At 34.6% G+C, this 23,825-nt stretch overlaps 3 protein-coding genes and 1 long non-coding RNA gene across 4 annotated transcripts; 3 read left to right on the top strand and 1 right to left on the bottom strand.

Annotated features, from left to right (window-relative positions):
• The first annotated feature begins 8,309 nt into the window (after positions 1–8,309).
• Positions 8,310–11,379, top strand: LOC105164315 (protein NRT1/ PTR FAMILY 5.7). Its single transcript, XM_011082935.3, has 4 exons — positions 8,310–8,575; positions 8,656–8,870; positions 9,829–10,286; positions 10,360–11,379. Exons 1-4 carry the CDS (start codon positions 8,461–8,463, stop codon positions 11,210–11,212), a joined length of 1,641 nt encoding a protein of 546 aa, XP_011081237.1. The 5' UTR covers positions 8,310–8,460; the 3' UTR covers positions 11,213–11,379.
• Positions 11,380–17,161: 5,782 nt separating this feature from the next.
• Positions 17,162–18,183, top strand: LOC110012153 (uncharacterized). Its single transcript, XM_020694811.2, has 2 exons — positions 17,162–17,355; positions 17,439–18,183. The coding sequence occupies exons 1-2, from the start codon at positions 17,274–17,276 to the stop codon at positions 17,816–17,818; spliced, it is 462 nt and encodes a 153-aa protein (XP_020550470.1). The 5' UTR covers positions 17,162–17,273; the 3' UTR covers positions 17,819–18,183.
• Positions 18,184–18,728: 545 nt separating this feature from the next.
• On the top strand, positions 18,729–19,824 carry LOC105164438 (protein NRT1/ PTR FAMILY 5.6-like). Its single transcript, XM_020694190.1, has 2 exons — positions 18,729–18,898; positions 18,972–19,824. Exons 1-2 carry the CDS (start codon positions 18,729–18,731, stop codon positions 19,822–19,824), a joined length of 1,023 nt encoding a protein of 340 aa, XP_020549849.1.
• Positions 19,825–20,374: 550 nt separating this feature from the next.
• On the bottom strand, positions 20,375–21,695 carry LOC110012183 (uncharacterized). Its single transcript, XR_002287346.2, has 2 exons — positions 20,915–21,695; positions 20,375–20,812 (listed from the first exon to the last, which is right to left on the bottom strand). It is a non-coding gene; the product is annotated as an uncharacterized LOC110012183 (long non-coding RNA).
• Positions 21,696–23,825: the final 2,130 nt, after the last annotated feature.

The following is a 23,825-nucleotide window of genomic DNA, read 5'->3' on the forward strand; positions in this document are numbered from 1 at the left end:
CCTTCTAGAGGTAAGTTGTATTATTATTGTAGATTTCAAGTTTATAATTTTTTTCGTTGGGTACAACCTGAAAGAGCTACATGAGCACCAAGCGGGTTTCCGGTAAGCTTTGATTGTGGAGCATACACCGGGTTGGGGGACAGTGCATTTGCAACAGATGAAGATGAACCAGATGGTTGTGTAGATGATGTGATATCGAAAGCATCGAATTCCAAAAAATCAAATATAAATGTCGAACACAATGAAAAAGTGGTTAGCAATGTTAATTTTTGGATTGGAGTTAGTGCAGTTTTATGTTTGATGGTTTTCATTCTGTTAACCAAGTAGAAATCAAGGGTTCTTGTAATTGTATTCTAATTTCTCAAATATGTAGTTTCTTTTTATTTATCAAAGATTGTTCTAATTGCATTGTAATAAAAAAATGTACAGTTTAATTTTGTTTTCAAATTATAAGATCATATTAAAATGTTGTCCAATACTTTAAAAAATACTACATAAGACACCTAAAAGTGCAAAACAATAAAATGCTTGATTTCATTAAGCACAATGTAAGCCAATTCATACTGTATCTGCCAATTAAACAATTTAACAACTTTCAACTATGCTGCCAAATTTCTCAAGATGTAAGCCTAAGCCAAAAGTATATCCAACCCCATTCAAAGACATTACTACCTCCAAAGGTGCTGCTAGTAATTTCTCTCCAAAAAATACCAAATAAATTAAACAAGTAGCACCATTTAAAGTAGCCAAAAAGTACATCCAACACATTAAAATGGTTAAGACAAAATTACAACTCTATTTTCATGGCCTTTTATTGGACCTCTCCTTGATTCTTTTTAGAACTTCGGAAATTGATGGCTTTTTGTTTCTATTTGTATTTATAGATCCTCTTGAGCTTGTTCTAATAGTGTCTCCCATCAAAACAGCATTTCTACGTCCTTGATAACCAATTTGTTGTTGATAATATAAAAAGAGTTTAAAAACAATTGCATGAAAATATAAAAATCAGGAAATCTATAATAACAAAACTTACAGTAGATGGATGAGTGCTTGTGGGGGGTGCTGTCGCAGATGACCCAACAATTGTTTGTTCATTCTACATTTCAAGAGGATTATATTTTAATTTCTCACTTGTACACAATCACAAGCATTAAGAGCCAATTTCTTGTTGTTATAGAAAAAACAAAAATAAAAGAAACTTACGGTGCTTACAATAGATGGAAGAGTGTTTGTCGAGTGTGTGGCTGCAAATGCTCCATCAGTTATTTGTTCAACCTGCATTTGAAAAAAGAATATGTAATATGTCAACAATATTATAGTAAACAATTGTAGCAAAAAGAACTATATTTTAATTACTATCAGAACTCATAGTGCTTACAGTATATGGAGGAATGCTTGTTTGTAGTGTCTTTGCACTTGTTCTTATTTTTTGTTTCTGAAATTCAAAATAATTTATTCATATTTGAGTAGTAGCTAATATTTACATTGGAAAAAATATATTAAGTAACTTACCTTGGTTGCTCTTGTAGCCTTAAACTGCAACTCATTCTTCTGGCTCGTTGGGGGAATTTGGGAGCCTTCGACAGGTATTTCCTCATGACTTATGCCCTGCAAATAAATATTTTTACTCAACATAATTGTCAAAAAAAAAAGAGAGACAGAATATTAAGTGAACAATTTCATATAACAAACCTTGTAAAACTTTGACTTTAGGTGTGTTGGATTCTTGCAAGTTCCCTTGCAAGTTCCATTGTTGTTCCCTTGTTGGGTTCTTATTCAAGAACATGTTATCATCACTTGACACTTCAAGGTCTTCTAAAACAAGACTTGGGGTTTCACTATCGCTTGAGTATATCTCAGGCTGATTATAGTCCTCATCAGAAGAATCATCAAATTTTGATGAGGACTGATTTTCAGCATAGTTTATTTTTCTTTTGCCTTTTTTATCTCTCAAATTATCAGTTTTAAACTCTTCTTCACCACCCTCACCATTACCACCATGCCCTTGTTCCCCTTGCCTCTCACTATTCAGCCTTTCTTCAACACCCTCACACACAGATCCTATCCCATCCCTACCCTGTCCCTACCCCTCACGATTCAGCCTTTCCCCAATACCCTCACACACAGAACCCGGCCCTTGATCATCCCCCCAGGAAAACTATCATCTAAATCATCTTCAAAATCAATCCCATCTAGCAAGTACCTAATTTCTTCCTCATGTTCATTGGAAACAACATTACCATCTTTATCTAGTACCTGAATGAGCTCACAATCACTGTCTTCTACATATATTTCTATAGGCAAGTCTATCCCTCTATATTGATTCTCCAAATCACATATTCAAATGTCAGAGCATTCATTGCTAATACGTCTTAAACCAAGTTCTAGTGGTAACCCTGGAACTTTATAGTGAAAGGTCATTGTGCCTTTCTTCCCACCACATCTGTCATACATTTCTCCTAATTCATACATTCCTAGAAAATCAATATCTATCCTTCAAAAATCTTTCTTGTACCCCCTACATATTTAGATCTGTTATCATCCACAAATTTACCACCATACCAGAAGTGAACATCATGCAAGTCATTACTCTGCACATGGAGGAAAAAAAAAAATACAACTTTTTAAAAGGAGGGAATTCTCAAACAAGGAGCACATTATAAAAGTAGATACACAAGTTTATCATAGGGAGTTTTCTGAATATTTATATCATCACTGGGGGGTCAATAAATAACTATCAATTTTCAAACAGGCCCACATTTTTTAAATATAACAGAATATAATAATACAATATAATAATTCTCAAACAGGGACCACATACTATCATAAAAAGTCTATAAAATATCATGAACATGGTAATAGCTGCAATATAATAATTCTCAAATGGGGACCACATACTATCATAAAAAGTCTAAAATAGATCATGAACATGGTAATAGCAGCAATATAATAACTCTCAAATAGGGACCACATACTATTATAAAAATTTTAAAATAGATCATGAACATGGTAATAGCTGCAATATAATAACTCTCAAATAGGAACCACATACAATATAATAAATTAACTGACAAAAAGAACTCAACAAACAGAAAATTTGGTGACTCCAGAAATTTATCATGCAATATCTGTTGTATCTTTTCTAGTTTCATTTATTAAATAAACGAAAAGTTATTCATGATGGCATAATAGATTAATGTCCTACTATTTAATTTTTTCAAACTAAATGTTTTAATTTGAAATTAAAATCCTCTTTGGTTGGGGATTGATGTTCTAAATTAATGTTATAGATGTTGATTGATAAACCATAGTTTTATATCTCTGTCTATACAATTAGATTCATAAAAATGTGGATTTTCTGTGCATCAGGAAAAGATCTTATTTTCAGCATTTTCACTTTCATAACTCCTCTATATGCTTTAACCATGGACGTGTATCAATTTTTGCAACATTTGAAACCTCAAGTAACTATTAGAAGTGAATATTACACAAGTGTCAAATAGGGACCACAAATATATAATAATACACATAAAACAAACATACCGTCATTTTCTTGCAGAGTTCACCAAGTCTTAATCTCCTTTTTCTTTTGTCTTTATATAAATCTACAATAAAATAACATAACTAAGAATCAATTCTTTAATCGAGATTTTTTAAAAAAATAAAAAATACATTAAAGTAATATGGAAAACTGACTTCATATACTGGTTGAGTCTCTTTTATTTCTCTCCATCAGAAACCACAAAAGAAAAAATCCTATATAGCGAAAAACCCTAGATCAGTTCTTGTAGCGAGAATTTATTTTTAAAAATCAGAAAAAATACCTTGAAGTAGTAGATCTGAAAACTAACCTGATATATTGCTGAAATCTCGTTCATTTCTCTTCAGCCGAAACAAAAAAAAGAACACCTAAATAGAAAAAATTCAAACTTTTATGTTTAGAAATTTAATAAAAAAAACTATAAAAATCCTAAATCATAACATAACTATAAAAATCGTAAACTATAAAACCCTAATGCAACATAAAACACCACAAAAAATGAAAAAAAAATAGCGAAAAGTAGACAACTCACCTTCTTTAACCTCTTTTTGTTGATTATGTAGAGTTTTCTTCGAATTTAACGGTCAGTTTTAGAGATTTTTTGCAAAGAAATCGAATAAGTTTTAACGAAGGGAAGGATTAGGGTTTTCTCTCAATCAGTCGACGAAGTGGGGATTTCTGGTCTGAACGGGTCAACAACTTTTTCATATATATGAAGGGGTATTTTAGTCTTTACCCCTAAAAAATTAGACTGTCATTGACCAGGGGGCAGTGTGATTTTTTTTTTTTTATAACAAAGGGGGTGAAATTAGTATTTGTTTTTTCATAGGGGTTTTTTTGATATTTTGGCATAACACAGAGGGCAAAATGAATTCAACCCTTTTACCACATAAATCTAAGAATTAAATGCAATTTTTGTCCTCTAACTATAGCCACATCCCATTTTAGTCCTTTATCTATCTAGGGTTTGATTTTGGTCCTTTATTTAATTAAATTGCTCAATTTTAGTCCTATTTTGGCCGAAAAATTACCCAAATCGCCGGAAAATTCCATGTGGAGTCTATGTGGACATTTAAATTAGGGCTGAGATATAATTGGTCAGTTTTAGCTGACTAGGCAATTTTTCGAATTTAAAAAAAAAATGACATGGCCACTTTTTCTCCCCTCTTCTCGCCGCATCTTCTCTCTAAATTTCCGACCAATTTTCGATGAATCACCGGATACCACCTATATCAGTCGACTCCCCATCATCAGGCGAACTTTTCCCCTCCATCAATTTGAAGTTTCATTGCGATTTGACGCTGGGCTCAAGAGGTGACCGACACGACTTTCCACCGTCAATACGCCGCCGTCCGAACGAATTACCATTTCGCACCACCACCGTTGGATTCCTCTCATCAAGGCGAGTCGAACGACACCTCTCCCAGCCATTTTCATCAACTGCTCGACGAGATCAGTTCTTTTAAAATTTTGCGACGCCGCCACCTTTGAACCGCCGTCCGAATGAATGACTGTTGCGCACCACCACCGTTGGATTCCTCTCATCAAGACGAGTCGAATGACACCTCTCCCATCCATTTTCATCAACTCCTCGACGAGATCAGTTCTTTTAAAGTTTCACGACGCCATCTTTGAACTGCCGAATCTCCGCCGTCCAAACGAATCACCGTCTCGGACCACCACCATTGGACTCCCCTCGCCAAGGCGTTTTCAACGAGACCTCACCCATCAATTTTCATCAGATTTTTTACGAGATCGGAGTCTTCGACCGCCGCCAGCACAACAAGAGCCTTCCCTTTTCCCTCTTTTTCCACATCTGCCATGTCATTAAAAAATTTGAAAAATTGTCAAATCATAAAAATATAAACCAATGAGGTTTCAACCCCAATTTAAATGTCCACATAGGCTCCACGTGGAATTTTCCGACGGTTTGGCTAATTTTTCGGTCAAAATAGGACTAAAATTGAGCAATTTAATTACAAAGAGGACCAAAATCAAACCCTAGATAGATAAAAGACTAAAACGGGATGTGCCTATAGTTAGAGGATGAAAAATGCATTTAATCCTAAATCTAAATTTGACACAAGAACTATAAAATGTGTTTACTTGGCCATGCACATGGCCAAAAGAGATATGAACTTTTGATCTACATAAACACAAAGTTATAATATCTATAGATGTGGTGTTTCATGAAAATACTTTTCATTCAGGAAACATGATATGATCCCATTGCTTGCCCCCTACTTGTATCTGATTGTAGTCAGGATATACTGTCCATATAGAAAATTAATTCAGATCATGCTGATTAATTAAATGCAGATCCCTCAGTTACTGAAGTTTTAAGTGCTCCTACAAACAACTTAAAGAGGAGCTCCAAAGTTGTCTGTTGTTACCAAACCTGCATGGATGCAAGATTTTATTTGCACTTTCTCATCCATAGAACATGCAATTCTAATGTTTACTTGCATATATAGATAATAAGTATAATCGTTTTTGATGTGGTTGTGATTTTAGTGAAAGGATAAAATGAAAATTTTACCTACACACAACTGCACACTAGGTAAAAATACGATTTACGAAAAGATTTTTTTACTATGTGTGGGGGATCAAATCAATGAATAGTCCCCCTTTTAAAAAATTATATTATTGGTATTTATAGTGGTGTTAGAATTTATGCAGTATGGTAGGGTGTATGTTTTTATTGTATGATTTATATATATAGAAATTATTTTTTTGCCCTTATAACTGAATGTGTATTAACAATATATACATCAATTTTGTAGCCTCCTCATCTAACATGCGGGAAGCAAGAAGAATGGAGGACGGTCGTGCTCACAAAGATTGATGGAGTTTATCTCTTTGCCCAACAACAAAGAAGCAATAGGGTGTAGGTGGATATATAAGTCGAGACTCGCTTATAATTCGAACAAGTCCTAATTAAATTTGAGAACACCCTATCTGCTTTGATCTCCATTTTTTAGATTTGGACCTACTTTATTAAGAACAAATCCTAGATGATTTTTCTCAGTTATGAATTTGATGTAGGTCGCGCGAAATTGGGATCGCGGAGTCGGATCGCTAAGTCGGGTTGTTGAATCCTTCTTTTAAACTACCTGTTAGTGATCCTGAGAACAAAATAAACGTGAGACTAGCCGAGTAGCCCTCGGCGATGGCCCTTCGGTGCTTAAGTTAGAAAGGCGGGGTCGAAAAGATAAAAATAAGATCGAATGAGATCACGAAATGGCGGTAAAATGATGAGATAAAACGTAATTTGAATAATCATAAATACCGTCGAGGAGAGCGCCACGTGTCCTCTTTGAGATGCTGCCACGTCATCATGATCCTATGGCCTTTATTTATTCCCTGATCAAAATTAGTCAAGATGATCAAAATAGTCAACTATGGGAATTTAAATACCTTTAAAATAACAGGAGTATTTAGGTAATTTAGTAAACTCCATCAAAATTCAATTGCCATTCCTAATAAAGATTACGCCGATTTATCCACCAATGCATACATCGAACAACGAGGACAGAGTTTTTGGAGCTCAGAGATAGCCGTCGGAGAGCATGACCTCTTTTGTTGTTGTTTTTTTTTTTTTTTGGTAAAAAAAGTAGATGAAAAATAAAATGGTCAAGTGATGAATTTGATGGTACAGAGGAGTGAAATTAGAATACATGATGGTAAAATGAACTTTCTCTAAATTAATATTTGCAGAAAAAGGAAAATGTTTATGTGACCAAAGTACTTTTTCTTATAATATTAGGAAAAAAGATCCATACACCATAAATCATCATGAATCAAAATAACGTTAAATCAATACTGACTATCAATGATAATACAAAATCGATACAAGAACTTAAATTTTAACCACGATCAACCAAAATTTGTCATGATTTTGTTTTATCTATGATAAAATATTTGTCATAATTTTTAGGATAAACTACACTTTGCCCTCCTAAACTATTAGTCATGTAATAATTACTCCCTTAAACTAACAAATGTAACACTTACCTCCCACAATTAAATTTTTAAACAATATTGTCCTTATATTATTCCTATATAATATTTAGTTGAATGATTTTTTTTTTGGTAATTTTTCACTTTAAGTTTAATTAAAATTTTCTTAATTGAAAAAATATCTTTTATTTATAATAAATTAAAATATAATTAGTGAGTTTGTGTTTTGTGTGGGTGTGTGAATTAGTATGTATTTCTAGTTTTCCAAATTATTTTCCTGTACTCTGAATGATTGATCTGATTTATGAATTGTGCAACACTGAAGTAAAATGACAAGAATGTACTGTACCAACTACCAAGAGGAGACAGAAAGGAAGGCCCACCCGTTTTAACTTTTCCTTTTATTTACGTTCTTGTCATTTTTCTTTCGCTCTTCTGCCACTAAGATGACTGATATTTTGAACAACGTTCAGTTAAAGGTAAGAACAGGGAATAGGACACGGGAGAAACAACACATAAGGGTTTTTCCTATGTGGAATTTCCAGGCTGCCCTGAAAAATGCTGTGGGTATCCTTATCCTATTCCTATGTTGTTCCTCTTGAATCATTACTGTGTCCTAACTCATGGTTAACAGATTAGAGTATATTAGTACATAAGTCTACATGCCTTGTTGAATAATGCAAAAAAAAAACCTACTCAAGGAAAAAGAAAGATGGGAGATTAAAATAACTGATCATGTACTTCTTTTTCGGGAAAAAAATATAAGCATCTCTTGTCATATTACAAATCAATAAATTAATTATTTTCTTCACGTTATTCAAGACTTTAAACCAATCATCCAGTCAACCCTCACAGTCAATATACATTATTGGACGAGTCCTCCAACATCCAACGCTGCTAATTTCCCTTCAAGATCACTAGCAGCAGATGTCTCTCAAATTGGAACCTGATTAGAGAATATGGTTGCCATAAGATTGGAGAAAATCCCTGGAATGCTGCTAGAACTGCAAGCAGATGCAACCAGGTGGTTCAAATACTACGTTGTTTGGAACAAGGCTGTTCCTTTCATCTCAGGTATGTATATGACCTACGCCATCTCTCTCTCTCTCAACAATTTAAACTTGTAGATGATGGGTTTTGTTTTTGGTCTGCAGGTTTGGTATTTGTTCATGCTTGGGTTGAGTATGCATTGATTGCGATCCTGATCACGCATCTGACCGACGAGTGGTTGCATTTGCCGAGAGCTGCTTCGATTGTGAATGTTCAAGATGGGGTAACAGCGGTTCTAGCGCTGGTTGTTGCTTATGTGTCCGATGCTTATGTGGGTCCGTTTCTAGCAGTAGTCTGCTCAACTGTTGCTTATATCATTGTGAGTGCTGCTAGCTTTTGTCTATGTCAAACTCAGATGATATATGCTACCTTTTGTTTAAACATGTCTTTGTGTGAATGTTTACACTTTGTTCAAGTATAAAGCTTTTCTCTGGCAGGCTTTCTAAACGTTTCTGTTCAAATCAATGTATATAGTAGCCAGCGATACGGTGGTTTTAATGGTTAAATCAGTAGTTTTTTACTAGCATATCACTGAGTTTGAATTTTACTAGAATCTAGAGCTCGTCACTCTACGTGGACTTATTAGAGGTTATAGGTAGTCGGTTGGTAATGTTGATTTTGATGGTGGACAAGCTTATTGTTTAGAATTCCCAAGAGAATTGAACTTGTCTTCTCATTTTCAGCTGGTCATAGTTCTTCAGCGGACTTACAGATGTGTTTTCAGAATGCAAACGAGTGGATCTTATACATAATTAAAGCATGTGAGTTTAGTTTCAAATGGTCCAGGTTTCAAGTCCATTTGAAATTTCTGTAGAAAGTTATGACTGTTTTAACGAGGGTTGGCAGAAACAGAGAATGATGTTTAGAATTTTGTTTTTGCATTTATTCTACGTCAGAATTCTATGCTTATCAGCTGATGTTTAGGCATGACCTGTAATCTGATGTTATCCAAGTGAATAGAAGGGCACAATTTAGAATACAATTGAACCCACCATATTCTAACACTTAGTTTCTAGTGCGTTGGTACTCGAGCAACGTTGACTAAGTTGGGCAATGTCGTCTTAAGTTTTGGCTGAAAAAGATACTTCGTAACAGATAAGTTCCAGAGTTGGAATAGATTGACGATAGAATTAACTCCATCCAACTTAATTTTGTACTTATCAAACATACATGAAAAATACTCAACTTAGGGATTATGTACCACAGTGCAGCCATGTTGCAGGTGTTGTTATTGCTATTATGATTTGATTCAACTGAGATGTTTCCTCTTACGACAGGGATTAACCCTATTGTTTTTCGCGGCTTGGCGTCTAATAAGTATTGAGCTACAATTACTGTACGTGGCATTGTTACTGGTAGCTTTAGGCCGAGCAGGCCGTGATATCCCACTCAAGGAGTTTCTTGCCTATCAATTTAGAGAAGAGGGGTCACATGTAGACGAGGAACAATTAGAGAGTCGTAGAAAGATATGGTGGCGTCCGCCTTATATTTTAGGTATCTGTGCATCTGTTTATGTGTTTGCAAATGCTACATGGATCGAGCTCTCAAGGATTGCGGCAATTGCTATGGGGGTAGGCTTTGTGTTGTTCTTAGGAGGCATAGCATTTAAGTATAAGTACAAGCCACCTGCCTCCCAAAGCAAGCTAAACAACATGCTGCAAATCCTGCGTGCAGCAATATCAAAGAGACGTCTTAGCAATAGTACTCCTTCCGGAAATGTCATTCCAATATTAAGGTAAACAGTTCTTTTTCCTCTTTTGTTTGATCAAGTTCATGTAGGATGTAACTAGAACTAATGATTTGAGCAGGTGGTTAGATAAAGCTTCAGTTGAGGAACCTTCACCTAGTCGGGCAGAACAAGTGAGGATAGGAAGACTTTGGAGTCCTGAAGATGTACAGGAAGTGAAGATTCTGCTCTCTATGGTCCCTCTGTGGACGACATTCCTCGCTTACGGTCTACTGCAGGCCACCGGAAACACTTTCTTTTATGAACAAGTCGGTTACATGGACAGTCGTCTGGGTCGAATTTCCAGAGTTCCCATAGTTATTTTTGTGATAGTGAAGAGTTCAACTAGCTTCATAGTCTCGCGTCTTTGTGATTCACTACTTCCGTCTTATTGGAGTCAGAAAGTTCCACGGCAAGTTATGCTTACAAGGATTGGAGCTGGAATGGCAATTTCACCGTTATGTTGCATAGTTGCTTGGAGGATCGAGAAGTACAGGCTGCACAAGTATGTGAACCACGACATTTCCATCAGTGCTTTCTGGCTAGTCCCACAGTTCTTCTTACTGGGATTCATGGAAGGGCTAGTGTTTGATGGGATGGAAGAAGTGTTTGATGGGCATGTTCCTGAATCATTCAGGAAATACGGGCCGTCTTTCACTCAATTCGCTCTCAACATCGGGAATTTCGTCAGCTTAGTTTTTATCTTAATCTTCCACGGCTTGTTCAACGACAACTTAGACACGAGTGGATTGGCGACGTATTATGCGTTGTTAGCTTACATATGCTTTGTGAATTTCCTGTTTTACTGCGGTGTTGCAACCTATTATGTGAAGGAATCCTATTATGAGAAAGACGAATCACCTGTTGAGCAAGAACTAGAGCAAATCCAGAATTTGGACAGCCATGAAGCTACTGATCATCAGCTGGCTGAATAAACTTGAAGGGCTATAAGGAGATTGCCTATTCCAATCCCAGCAATTTCTTTTCTGCTTGTCACTTGTACTCATCACATGATTGTATTCCTAATGGCTTTCTACTACATGCTTTATGAATTATGATTCTTTATAAGTTGATTTCAAATATGTTCAAGGCGACTCGTAAATAGTACGCTCCTTGTTCGTACCAAATTAATATAGTTTATAATAGAAAAAAATTAATAATAAAAATAGAAGGAAAAAAAAAAGTAAATGATGAGTGTTTATAGATCTTTGACAGTTTTAATTAATTAAAATTACAATCTTGTTATTTGAAAAATTATTAATTTTTTCTTGATATTTGATATGGTTATATAACACTTAAATGGGGATGAGGAAATATCATATAACTCTTATCCTCGTTTTTCAAAAGACTATTTTACCCTTGATCATATGGGAAGTATATGCAATATTTAAATATTATAAAGGGTGTTGATAATGTTAACGTTGTGATTGTTTTTTCTTTTACATCTTCAAATTACAAATTTTAGTTTATTTGTTTTTCTTTTAATTTATTTTCCACTTCTATTTAGTAGTACCAATACATTTAGGAAATGAATTACACATGAATGAATTAAGTTGTTCCCACATCAATTAAAAAATTACTAGCGATTCTTTTGAAATATAATTGTGTGCAATAATGATTTTCTTTTTTTTTTTTTGGAGTAAATTGGTTGAAATTATATTTTAAATCAATAATCAACAATCAATATTGATACCCTGTCAAATAATTTTTCTTAAGCTCAAAGCTAAAGTGGTAGACCACCAAACAGTCCAGCAAGGCTTAGTTCATCTATTTATACTAACTTGGTAGGTTCAAAAGCAAATCCAGTACAGCAAAATGACTAAGTTGATAATGGGGATGATACGTCATACGTACTTTTGCCACCGTGACACTAGGGGTGGCAGACGAGTCAAGCCATGGCAAACTCTCAGCTAAGACGATAATTTCTACTCCTCCAAATTCGCTTAAATCCCTGCTCACAATTGATTGTATAGGTCACGAGTCGACTCGATTTGGAGCTCGAGTGGAGCTCGAGCCCAAAATACTCTGTTCAGAAGCTCGCGACTTATTTTTATTTTTTTTAATATATTTAACTCAAATATTATAATTATTAAGTAATATCACATATTTTTAATTTAGCTAATGATAAAATATGATAGTTTTATTTATACATCTAGTCTTTCTACAAAATTAAGCTTAATCAACAAGTTAGTAAGTTCATAGTATATTTTATTTTATATTAATTATTGAGTTTTTAAGTTATCTAATAGTTGAAAATTAAGAATATATTTTTGTTAAAAATAGTTTGATTTTGTCACTTAATATAATAAATAAAATTCTAAAATAATTTCTATTTTAATGATAAAATTTTAAAATTAAAAAAAAAACTCGAACTCGAGCCAGAATTTTTTTGTCGAGCTCGACTCATTTACGCCCCTGTGTGGGACATATCATAATTTCCAACATATTCTTGTTATATTAATGGCAGCCAACTTGGCTGCAATGGATAAAACAGACTCCGCAAAACTCTGCTCGACTAATATGATTCTTTCAAACAGTCATAACCGAAGAAGATAAGTCCAAATCGCAATCTTTTTTTTCTTTTAGTTACTTAACTCATGCAATTAACCAACAGTGTTTCACAAGTTGCAACCACTTTCCGATTTTGCTCTCCATTGACCTATAAATAGAGGTTATTGTACAGTAATAAGACATCAAGTCTTATTCACTCACTTTCACTCTTTTTTCTCTATTTTCAGCAAGTTTCTTGCACTGTTTTGCACTCTACGCCATTATTTTCATTATATCTTGATACTTTTTTCGAGTCACTTCAATTATTTATCATTACTCTTGCATTGTCTCAATTTTTTGGATTATCCTTTTAGTAAATCTGTTAGTGATTTAAACATCAACGTACTAACCATTGTTTTGTGAGTTAGTTCTCCATTGATCTTATAATTTTTATGAAAATCCTTTGACGATTGTGGTGCTCACTAGATTTTGGTACACATAATTGACGTCGTCTTTGGGGAACTTGAGCTAGAGATGTGAGAGATTGTCAACTCAGAAAATAGAGGTGAAGGGCAACACTTCCCTACTGTAGCAGGTTCTATAGTTCCACCTCCAAAGGAGACACTAGGGGATCTCAATTACCCCATTCCCACTCTTGACTTGGCAATTCAATCTGTTGTTGCCAACATGATCTTTTGTGAGCAGCGTTTATTTTGGATACCATCAACTCAACCCTTAGAGGCTTTCTTATCAATGGAGCAGGATAATCATCCCAATAGGAGAAGCTCAACACTCAAGGAGATCAAGGAACTGGCGGGCCAACTCCCGTTGTATTCCAATAGGATGATCCTACATTAACTAATCTCACCAGCAATGAGGGGAGCAACTAGGAAACTTTGAGAATCTAGCGTTTTATCTTGAAAGAAGTGCTAGAACTCCGCTAGGCTCCACTACTGGAGCGTGTTATTCCCTTTAGTGTAGACACCATGGCAAAAAAACTCCTTACTCACTTCAGGGCGCCTTAACATCTACCTGCTTACAATAACACCAGGGTCCCGTTGAGCACATCCGTGAGTTTAAGAATGCAACCCTGTTGCACAAGTATACTGATGCTATTATATGTTGTTTATTTCTTAATGCACTAACTGAATCTGCCTTGTAGTACTTGGACCAGCTCCCAGCTGGATTAGTTCGTTCTCTTGCAGAGTTTAGCTTACTTTTTCTATGCCAGATCACTAGTCGCAAGAAATACCAAAATCAACTATCAATCTTTTCGGGGTAAGTAGGATGAAAATGAGACCTTGAGAGCATATGTCCGATACTTCAACAACGCCATCTCGAAAGTCTCAATTACCCACCAGGAGATGCTAATCAATGCTCTCACACAGGGACTTCGAGTCGAACCTCTCTTTAAATCATTTGCTAAGAAGCATGTTCCAAACTTCCAGGACCTGCTAGCATGGGTAGAGAAATACATGAACCTAAAAGATCAGTAGCTGGTAGAGAAGGGTGACAACCGCGATAAGAAAAGGGATTATGAAGCCACTTCTTGTCGTAGAAGCCGAGGGGAACTGAAAGGATGGTTTAATCCCCTCGACCCCAAAAACGAGCATTTTAGCTTGCTCATCACTAGCCCAGCACGGATGCTGGTGGCCATAAACAAGCACCTTGCTCTGCAGTAACCCAAAGTGTGGATGAAGGACCTGAACTTTTCAAATCTAAATATTTTTATAGGTGGCACAGAGAGTACATACATGATACTAATAGATGTTGCCAATTGACACAGGAGATAAAATAACTCATTCAAGTTGGTTACCTGAAGGACTCATCGATAAAGAACATAGACAATGATAAAATGAACGCTCTTGTCATCGAGATTCCCATATAAGTGAGAATTGATTTACTGAATCCTAAACAAACCTGTCAAAGGGGTTATTCACATGATAACAGGAGGACCAACAGATGGGGACTCCATGACAGCTGGATATGCACACGCTGTTGCTGCCAGAACAATCATGGAAATTGACCTTAAAATACCAGCAGGGGATCCGATGATCCACTTTGGACTTGCTGACACATGGAGAGTTCACTTACCCTATAATAATGCTCTTGTTCTTTCTGCTACCTTAGCTAATTATACTGTTGAGTGTATTTTTAGATTCTAGATCTCAGTCGATATCCTACTTTATGAGGTCTATCGGCAGATGGAGCTCAATGATACCTTGTTGGAGTTGATAAACACCTCATTGTATGGTTTTGCACGGAGGTAGTACATCCCTTGGGACAAATCTTGATCCCCTATCCTTGGGAATGGAGCCCAATAGAAAGGCCAAAATGATTATTTCCTTGTGGTGGACGTGCCCTCGACCTACAATGTCATCTTAGGACGACTTGATTTAAATACCTTCCAAGTTGTAGTTTGTACCTACCACATGTAGCTAAAATTTTCCACTGAAATATGAGTGAGAGAGGTTACATGCAATCATTACACAATGATGAAATGCTATGTAGGGTATATGAACAGAAGTAGCAGGAGAGACATGACGATAGACCCCCCCCCCCAACGCAATATGGAGAAAGGTAAGACACTTGTGCAATATGATGAGTTGGGAAAAGAGGTTCCTCTTGAATCATTACTGTATCCTAACTCATGGTTAACAGATTAGAGTATATTAGTACGTAAGTCTACATGCCTGTTGAATAATGCAAAAAAAGAACCTACTCAAGGAAAAAGAAAGATGGGAGATTGAAATAACTGATCATATAACTTCTTTTTCGGGAAAAATGCAAGCAACTCTCTTGTGATATTGTAAAATGAACAAACTACCATTTTATAAAAAAATAAATAGTAATTTATCTCCCTATATTTTTTAGAATACAAAATTTACCCCCCTATGATTTCTAAAATGAAGCAATTTACCTCATTATACAAGGAGGTAAATTGCTTCATTTTAAAAAGTACAGGAGAATAAATTGCTATATTTTTTTCATATAAAGATAATATACTCATTTTCAAAATCATAGGGGTTAAATTGCTATTGACCCCTTCTTTTTCAATAAAATAAGGCCTCATAGGTATTAGCATTTACTATAACTCCTATAGCATGGCTTGGAAAAAGGCTACAGGGTTTTAAGTTAACAATATTAAATATACATACAGATTATGCTGATAGCTACCCGAAGTGGACTGTCTCAACCATTCCAATTCACTTCTTCACTTTTGTTCCATTACTGGAAAATTAATGTGTAAAGCGGGGAAGGGTTAGGTGGTCGGTGGCACCACGTGCTGCTTCTCCCTCTTTCTTTATTATTTTGATTTTTTTAAACTTTTCAATAATTATTATTAGATTCTTCTTAATTTTTCAATTAATATAATTTTTTTCTGAATATTATAATAAACTCTAATTTAATATGTTCAAATTCTAATATATTTCATTTTCAACTTATAATTTATTTTAAATTTCTTAATAATTATCAATTAGTCTCTTGTAATCCATAAGTTCGTCACTAATCACTTTGGTACTCATGTTTCAATTTGATCAATTTTGATCCTCAAATTTTTTTAAAAATGATCAAAGTTTGTTCTGACCGTTAGTTGCCAAAAAAAAGTTCCTCCATTAGTTTAAATGGTCAGAACTAACTTATCATATAAAGAAAAAATGGAACTAAAATTGATATGATCAACTGGAAACCAAAAAAAAAAAAAAAGATTAGCTGGGTACAAAGTATAAAAAAAAATTCAGTGACTAATTCAAGGACAAAAGTAAAAGTATCCCATTATGTCTCAATTTTCGTACATTCCGCTCGAATTAATGTGACTAATTAAATATAAAATATAAAAAAATAATTTTTTTTGTACATAGCATGTAGTACAAGTTAAAACTTAATGCAAGTCCATTTTTATTGCAAGGAGACGAAATACAATTGAATTTTATGAAGAACAAACCAACAATATAATTATATAGTACTAAATTGTTCTAGTTATATTTGTAATTTTTGTAGAATTATTAATTTATAATATTGAAGGTATCATAAATTCATATAAGAGTTTTCTGAAAAATTGTTATCTTATAATTTATTAAAATTATAAATTTAGATCTTGGCGCTGCTAAATTAATTATTACTTAAGAGAAATTATTAATTTGTAAAAGTTGTACTCTATATAAACTTTAATTGAGTTTAATAATTAAAGAAAATGACTACCAATATTAAATATTTCATCTAAATATTCCAATTCTAATATGAACATAAAATTAAATATTCAAGTCTTATAACTAATCCACCATCATAAAAGTTCAACTTTCTTCATCCCGCCCAAGACTTTAAGCCAATCATCCACTCAATCCTCAAAGTCATATATTTTATTCGACGAGTACTCCAAAACCCACGCTGCTAATTTCCCTTAAAATAAGGTGTACGCAGGAAAGATCACTAGCAGCAGTTGTCACTCAAATTGGAACTTGATTGGAGAATACAGTTCCCATAAGATTGGAGAAAATCCCAGCAATGCTGCTAGAACTGCAAGCAGTTGCAACCAGGTGGTTGAAATACTACGTTGTTTGGAACAAGGCTGCTCCTTTCATCTCAGGTATGTATATGAGCTACGCCCTCTCTCTGTCTCTCTTAACAATGTAAACTTGTAGATGATGGGTTTTTGTTTTTGGTCTGCAGGTTTGGTATTTGTTCATGCTTGGGTTGAGTATGCATTGATTGCGATCCTGATCACGCATCTGACCGACGAGTGGTTGCATTTGCCGAAAGCTGCTTCGATTGTGAATGTTCAAGATGGGGTAACAGCGGTTCTAGCACTGGTTGTTGCTCATGTGTCCGATGCTCATCTGGGTCCGTTTGTAGCAGTAGTCTGCTCGACTGTTGCTTATATCATTGTGAATGCTGCTAGCTTTTGTCTATGTCAAACTCAGATGATATATGCTACCTTTTGCTTAAACATGTCTTTTTGTGAAGTTTACACTTTGTTCAAGTATAAAGCTTTTCTCTGGCAGCCTTGTCTAAACGTTTCTGTTCAAGTCAATGTATGTAGTAGCCAGTGATACGGTGGTTTTAATGGTTAAATAAGTAGCTTTTTACAAACATGTCACTGAGATTTTAGAGTCTAGTTTCAAATGGTCCAGGTTTCAAGTTCATTGGAAATTTCTGTAGAAAGTTATGACTGTTTTAACGAGGGTTGGCAGAAACGAGAATGATATTTAGAATTTTATTTTTGCATTTATTCTATGTCAGAAATTCTATGCTTATTAGCTGATGTTTTGGCAGGACTTGTATCTGATGTTATCCAAGTGAACAGAATGGCACAATTTAGAATACAAAAATTCTGAGATATACTCCCCTTCTCTTCCTTCAAAAGTATAATTATACAATTGAACCCAACATATTCTAACACTTAGTTTCTAGTGCGTTGGTACTCGAGCAACGTTGACTAAGTTGGGCAATGTCGTCTTAAGTTTTGGCTGAAAAAGATACTTCGTAACAGATAAGTTCCTTAGTTGGAATAGATTGACGATAGAATTAACTCCATCCAACTTAATTTTGTACTTATCAAACATACATGAAAAATAATCAACTTAGGGACTATGTACCACAAAGTGCAGCCATGTTGCAGGTGTTATTATTGCTATTATGATTTGATTCAACTGGGATATTACCTCTTTCTACAGGGATTAACACTGTTGTTTTACGCGGCTTGGTGTCTAACAAGTATTGAGCTACAATTACTGTACCTGGCATTGATACTGGTAGCTTTAGGCCGAGCAGGCCGCTATATCCCACTCAAAGAGTTTTTTGCCTATCAATTTAGAGAAGAGGGGTCATATGTAGACGAGGAACAATTAGAGAGTCATAGAAAGATATGGTGGCGTCCAGCTTATATTTTTGGTATCTGTGGATCTGTTTGTGTTTGTTAATGCTAAATGCATCGAGCTCTCAAAGATAGCGGCAATTGCTATGGGGGTAGGCTTTGTGTTTTTCTTAGGAGGCATAGCATTTAATTATAAGTACAAGCCACCTACTAAGGAAAGCAAGCTAAACAACCTGCTGCAAATCCTGCGTGCAGCGATATCAAAGAGACATCTTAGCGATAGTACTCCTTCCGGAAATGTCATTCCAATATTAAGGTAAACAGTTCTTTTTCCTCTTTTGTTTGATTAAGTTCATGTAGGATGTAACTAGAACTAATGATTTGAGCAGGTGGTTAGATAAAGCTTCGGTTGTGGAACCTTCACCTAGTCGGGCAGAACAAGTAAGGATAGGAAGACTTTGGAGTCCTGAAGATGTACAGGAAGTGAAGATTCTGCTCTCTATGGTTCCTCTGTGGACGACATTCCTTGCTTACGGCCTACTGCAGGCCACAGGAAACACTTTCTTTATTGAACAAGTCAGTTACATGGACAGTCATCTGGGTCGAATTTCCAGAGTTCCCGTAGTTATTTTTGTGATAGTGATAACTTCAACTAGCTTCATAGTCTCGCGTCTTTGTGATTCACTATTTCCGGCTTATTGGAGTCAGAAAGTTCCACGGAAAGTTATGCTTACAAGGATTGGAGCTAGAATGGCAAGTTCACCGTTATGTTGCATAGTTGCTTGGAGGATTGAGAAGTACAGGCTGCACAAGTATGTGAACCACGACGTTTCCATCAGTGTTTTCTGGCTAGTCCCACAGTTCTTCTTACTGGGGTTCATGGAAGGGCTAGTGTATGATGGGATGGAAGAAGTGTTTTATGTGCATGTTCCTGAATCATTCAAGAAATACGGGCCGTCTTTCACTCAATTCGCTCTCAACATTGGGAATTTCGTCAGCTTAGTTTTTATCTTAATCTTCCACGGTTTGTTCAACGACAACTTAGACACGAGTGGATTGGCGACGTATTATGCGTTGTTAGCTTACATATGCTTTGTGAATTTCCTGTTTTACTGCAGTGTTGCAACCTATTATGTGAAGCAATCCTATCATGAGAAAGACGAATCAGCAGTTGAGCAAGAACTAGAGCAAATCCAGAATTTGGACAGCCATGAAGCTACTGATCATCAGCTGGCTGTATAAACTTGAAGGGCTACAAGAAGATTGCCTATTGTAATCCCAGCAATTTCTTTTGTATTCCTAATGGCTTTACTACATGCTTTCTGAATTATGATTCATTATAAGTTGATTTCAAATATGTTTAGGCGACTGGTAAATATTACGCTCCTTCTTCGTACCAAAAATATATAGTTTATAATAGAAAAAATTAATAATAAAAATAGAAGGAAACAAAAAAAAGTAAATGATGAATATATATAGACTTTTGACAGTTTTAATTAATTAAAATTACAATCTTGTTATTTGAAAAATTATAAATTTTTTCTTGATATTTGATATAGTTATGTAACACTTAAATAGAGATGCGAAAATATCATATAACTCTTACTGTCGTTTTTCAAAAGACTATTTTACCATTGACCATATGGGAAGTATATGTAATATTTAAATATTATAAAGGGTGTTGATAACGTCAGTGTTGTGATTTTCTTTTTTTTACTTTTGCATCTTCAAATTACAAAATTTTAGTTTAATTTTTTTTTCTGTTAATTTATTTTCCACTTCTATTTAGTAGTATCAATAAATTTAGGAAATGAATTACAAATGAATGAATTAAGTTGTTCCCACATCAATTAAAAAATTACTACTTAAAAATAAAGAATATAAAAAAAAATAAAAAAACTCGCAAGCTTTCGAATAGAGTATTTTGGGCTCGAGCTCAAAAAATTTGAGTTTGACTCGAGTCCAAACCGAGCCGACTCGCGAGCTATACAATCAATTGTGAGCAAGGATTTATGCGATTCTGGAGGAGTAGAAATTATCGTCTTACCTTAGAGTTCTCCATGGCTCGACTCTTTTGTCATGCCTAGTCTCACGATGGCAAAAGTACGTATGATGTATTGTCCCCGTTATCTACTGAGTCGTCTTGCTGGATTGTGCTTTTGAGCCTGCCAAGTTGGTATAAATAGATGGATTAAACCTTGCTAGACTGTTTGGTGGTCTGCCACTTTAGCTGCGCTTGAGAAAAATTATTTATCAGGGTATCAATATTGATTGTTGATTAATGTAAAATATAATTTTAACCAATTTACTCCAAAAAAAAAATCATTATTACACAGAATTATATTTCAAAAAACTTGGCTTTACTCGCCCTGATGTATCCTTCGCTGCCCAGCAACTTAGCCAATTTGTCAATGATCCCAGGCAAGATCACATGGACGCAACTTTGCATTTGGTGCGCTACCTTAAAAGCCATTCAGACCAGGGCATTTTCTTCCCTGTTTCTTCCTCTTTTCAGCTCAAGGGGTACTGTGATGCTGATTGGGCGAATTGTGTCGACTCCATAAGCTCCTTAACAGGTTACTGCATCTTTCTGGGCCACTCTCTCATTTCATGGAAAATAAAAAAATATACCACCGTTGCTCGCTCCACAGCTGAGGCGGAGTATCTCAGTCTTGGGGCCACTGCCTGTGAACTTTGCTGGATTTCTTACATGCTCCAGGATTTTCATGTTCCTATTTCTACTCTAATTCCTCTTTATTGTGATAATCAAACTTTCCTTCACATTGTGGCTAATCCCGTCTTCCACGAGCGCACCTAACACCTTGAAATCGACTGTCACTTGATCCGTTATCACTTCAAATCTAGTTTCCTCCTCCCTTCTCCAATTTCCAGTCGCTCCCAACTAGCAGATATATTCACAAAGCTCCTCCCTGCCTTTGTCTTCTCTGGTTTGTTGTCCAAGATGGGTTTGAGCTATTTTCCCCAAGTCCATCTTGGGGTGGGGGGGGGATGTTAAGATAGACAGCTGCAGCCAGCAAGCACAAGCTCACAACAGCAGTAGATGAAGAAGGAGGTTGAAGAAGACACTTGGTGAGAGTAACGTTTTTCCTTTTTTGCTTATAATTACAGCAGCACACGTGGTAGGTGACTCAGCATGCTTGTAGTTAGAAGTGGTTAGCATGAGTTAGGTAGTTAAGTTCTTCTTCTTCATCGATTATTTAACATGAACAGAGCTCAATTGTACTGCTTGATTTTTCAGAATCTTTTTCACATAAATAAGATCGACCTTGCGCCTCTTTTTTCTTGGGTTGTGATGACGTTTTTAGATTTCTTCAACTACCCCTCTAGGTCGTGTTCGTGTCCATATTAAACGCTTAGGTTTATATCATGGATCACTTTTCGAGCTTGTGTCGGATATTTGTGATTTGAAATTTTATAACTATCATTCTACATATGTTCTCAATCATTTATTTTTCATACTATTTTTTGTAGACATTTTTTTAAGAAATTTGACATTAAAAAATATATATGTTTGAACAAAATATTTTTATTTGATATATGCACGAAAACCTTAATCTTACTCTTATATAAGCAAAATAGAAAACCTAGAAAACAACTATTTTTCTAAGGTAAATACTTTATAATATATTTAATTTACTTCCTTGTAATTATATGAGCTCATGTTTACATCCCTATAAATTTCAAAACATTATGAAGGGCAATATAGTCAATAAATGTACTGACCTTGGAGGATGAGGAATAAAATTAAATGTTTACTTAATTTTTTCTGACATCAACATCATCGGCCCAAACCTCTAGTCATAGGGAGATAATTATAGATAGAGTATTTCTTTTTTTTTTTATTAATAACGATAAATAAATTATAATAATTCATCTCGATATATCGAGCAACATATACCTCAATTCAACCAATACACTGAAATAAGTTTCTGCACATGCAATGAGACTCGAACTTATTCATGAGACCTCAATCATAGTCTTAACCATTGGGATAAGACATCATTAGTATAAATAGAATATTCAAAAAATGAAAATATAATTTTTATTTTATATTTTTTAAAAGGAATCGTTACACTTTCGTTTCCTAAAATTTAGTGTAATTATACATAAACCCTCGTAAAAAGAAAATGTAATTACCCCTTTGTAAAAATTATGATTTTCTATTTGTGGAGGAGGCGTAACAACAAATATAGCATTGGTGTAAAAGCTTCCTTGTTGGCTCACCTCATTTTAAAGCGTGAAACATATGAATGGTTTCTTTTTGTAGCACCTAAGAGAAGTATTGTCGTACTGACATACTTTAACTGTGGTCCTCTTACTTTACACATAATGTTAGAATAATTGTCAAGGAAGATATCAATGGTCCCTTTTGTAGAATATCGTTTTTTTAACTCACTCCCACACGTTGTTAATAAATTTTGAATTCAATATCTCTGCAATAAAATATTGAGCTAAGGTATCTCAAATATGTGTGTAAAGTTAAATTTAAAAATTAAATTATTTTAAAAATGTATATATTAATTAAAAAAATAGAAGAAAGTTATGAAAAATTGTTGGTAAAAGACAAAGATGTGAAAGTCGAGAAGAGAGAGAATTGAAAAGTTGAAAAGAGAGAGAAAATAAATAAAGAAAACGAACCCTTATGAAAATTGAAGATATTAAAATAATGCTCTTTAATAAATATATATATTTATATATTGTGTTGACATTATTTGACTTGAATTTTTAATACATGAGTAGGGATCCTTCGTAAAGGCGGGGGCTTTTAACAAAAAAATAATAATAATAAAGAATAAAAATGAGGATTTTGAACTTAATTTGGATTAAAAAAATTAAATATTAAAATCTATATACTATAAGAGTGACATAACGGTCGACCTAATTAATATTTTTATTGAAAAAATTAAAGTATATAATTACAGCTTAACTCCCTCAAGAATGAAAAATTATACTTTTGCTCAAGGAACTTTTATAATTCCAGTTACAGTCCTTCTAAACTTACTGCATTTGTTAATCAATTGAAGTTATGAAATCCTCATATTGTTACCTATAATGACTCGATAAATTTTAACGAGTTGTTTTAAAACCTCCCTAAAATTATAAATATTCTAAGAAATACCTCCCTACAATGGACAATCACGAGGGGTGATTATGAAAATATTTATAATTTCATAAAGGTTATTTATAATTTTTTTAAAATATGAGAAATATTTATAAATAAG

This window comes from Sesamum indicum, linkage group LG6 (genome assembly GCF_026168435.1).
Source record: "Sesamum indicum cultivar Baizhima isolate 11 linkage group LG6, ASM2616843v1, whole genome shotgun sequence".
In the NCBI taxonomy this organism is placed as follows: Eukaryota; Viridiplantae; Streptophyta; class Magnoliopsida; order Lamiales; family Pedaliaceae; genus Sesamum; species Sesamum indicum.

Bases quoted from the DNA above. Each gene is read 5' to 3' on its own strand.
- LOC105164438 (XM_020694190.1), top strand. From the start codon at position 18,729: ATGGGGGTAGGCTTTGTGTTTTTCTTAGGAGGCATAGCATTTAATTAT. The intron at 18,899-18,971 runs GTAAACAGTTCT...TGATTTGAGCAG, and splicing joins AATGTCATTCCAATATTAAG to GTGGTTAGATAAAGCTTCGG.
- LOC110012153 (XM_020694811.2), top strand. From the start codon at position 17,274: ATGCTGCTAGAACTGCAAGCAGTTGCAACCAGGTGGTTGAAATACTAC. The intron at 17,356-17,438 runs GTATGTATATGA...TTTGGTCTGCAG, and splicing joins GGCTGCTCCTTTCATCTCAG to GTTTGGTATTTGTTCATGCT.
- LOC105164315 (XM_011082935.3), top strand. From the start codon at position 8,461: ATGGTTGCCATAAGATTGGAGAAAATCCCTGGAATGCTGCTAGAACTG. The intron at 8,576-8,655 runs GTATGTATATGA...TTTGGTCTGCAG, and splicing joins GGCTGTTCCTTTCATCTCAG to GTTTGGTATTTGTTCATGCT. The intron at 8,871-9,828 runs GTGAGTGCTGCT...CTCTTACGACAG, and splicing joins CAACTGTTGCTTATATCATT to GGATTAACCCTATTGTTTTT.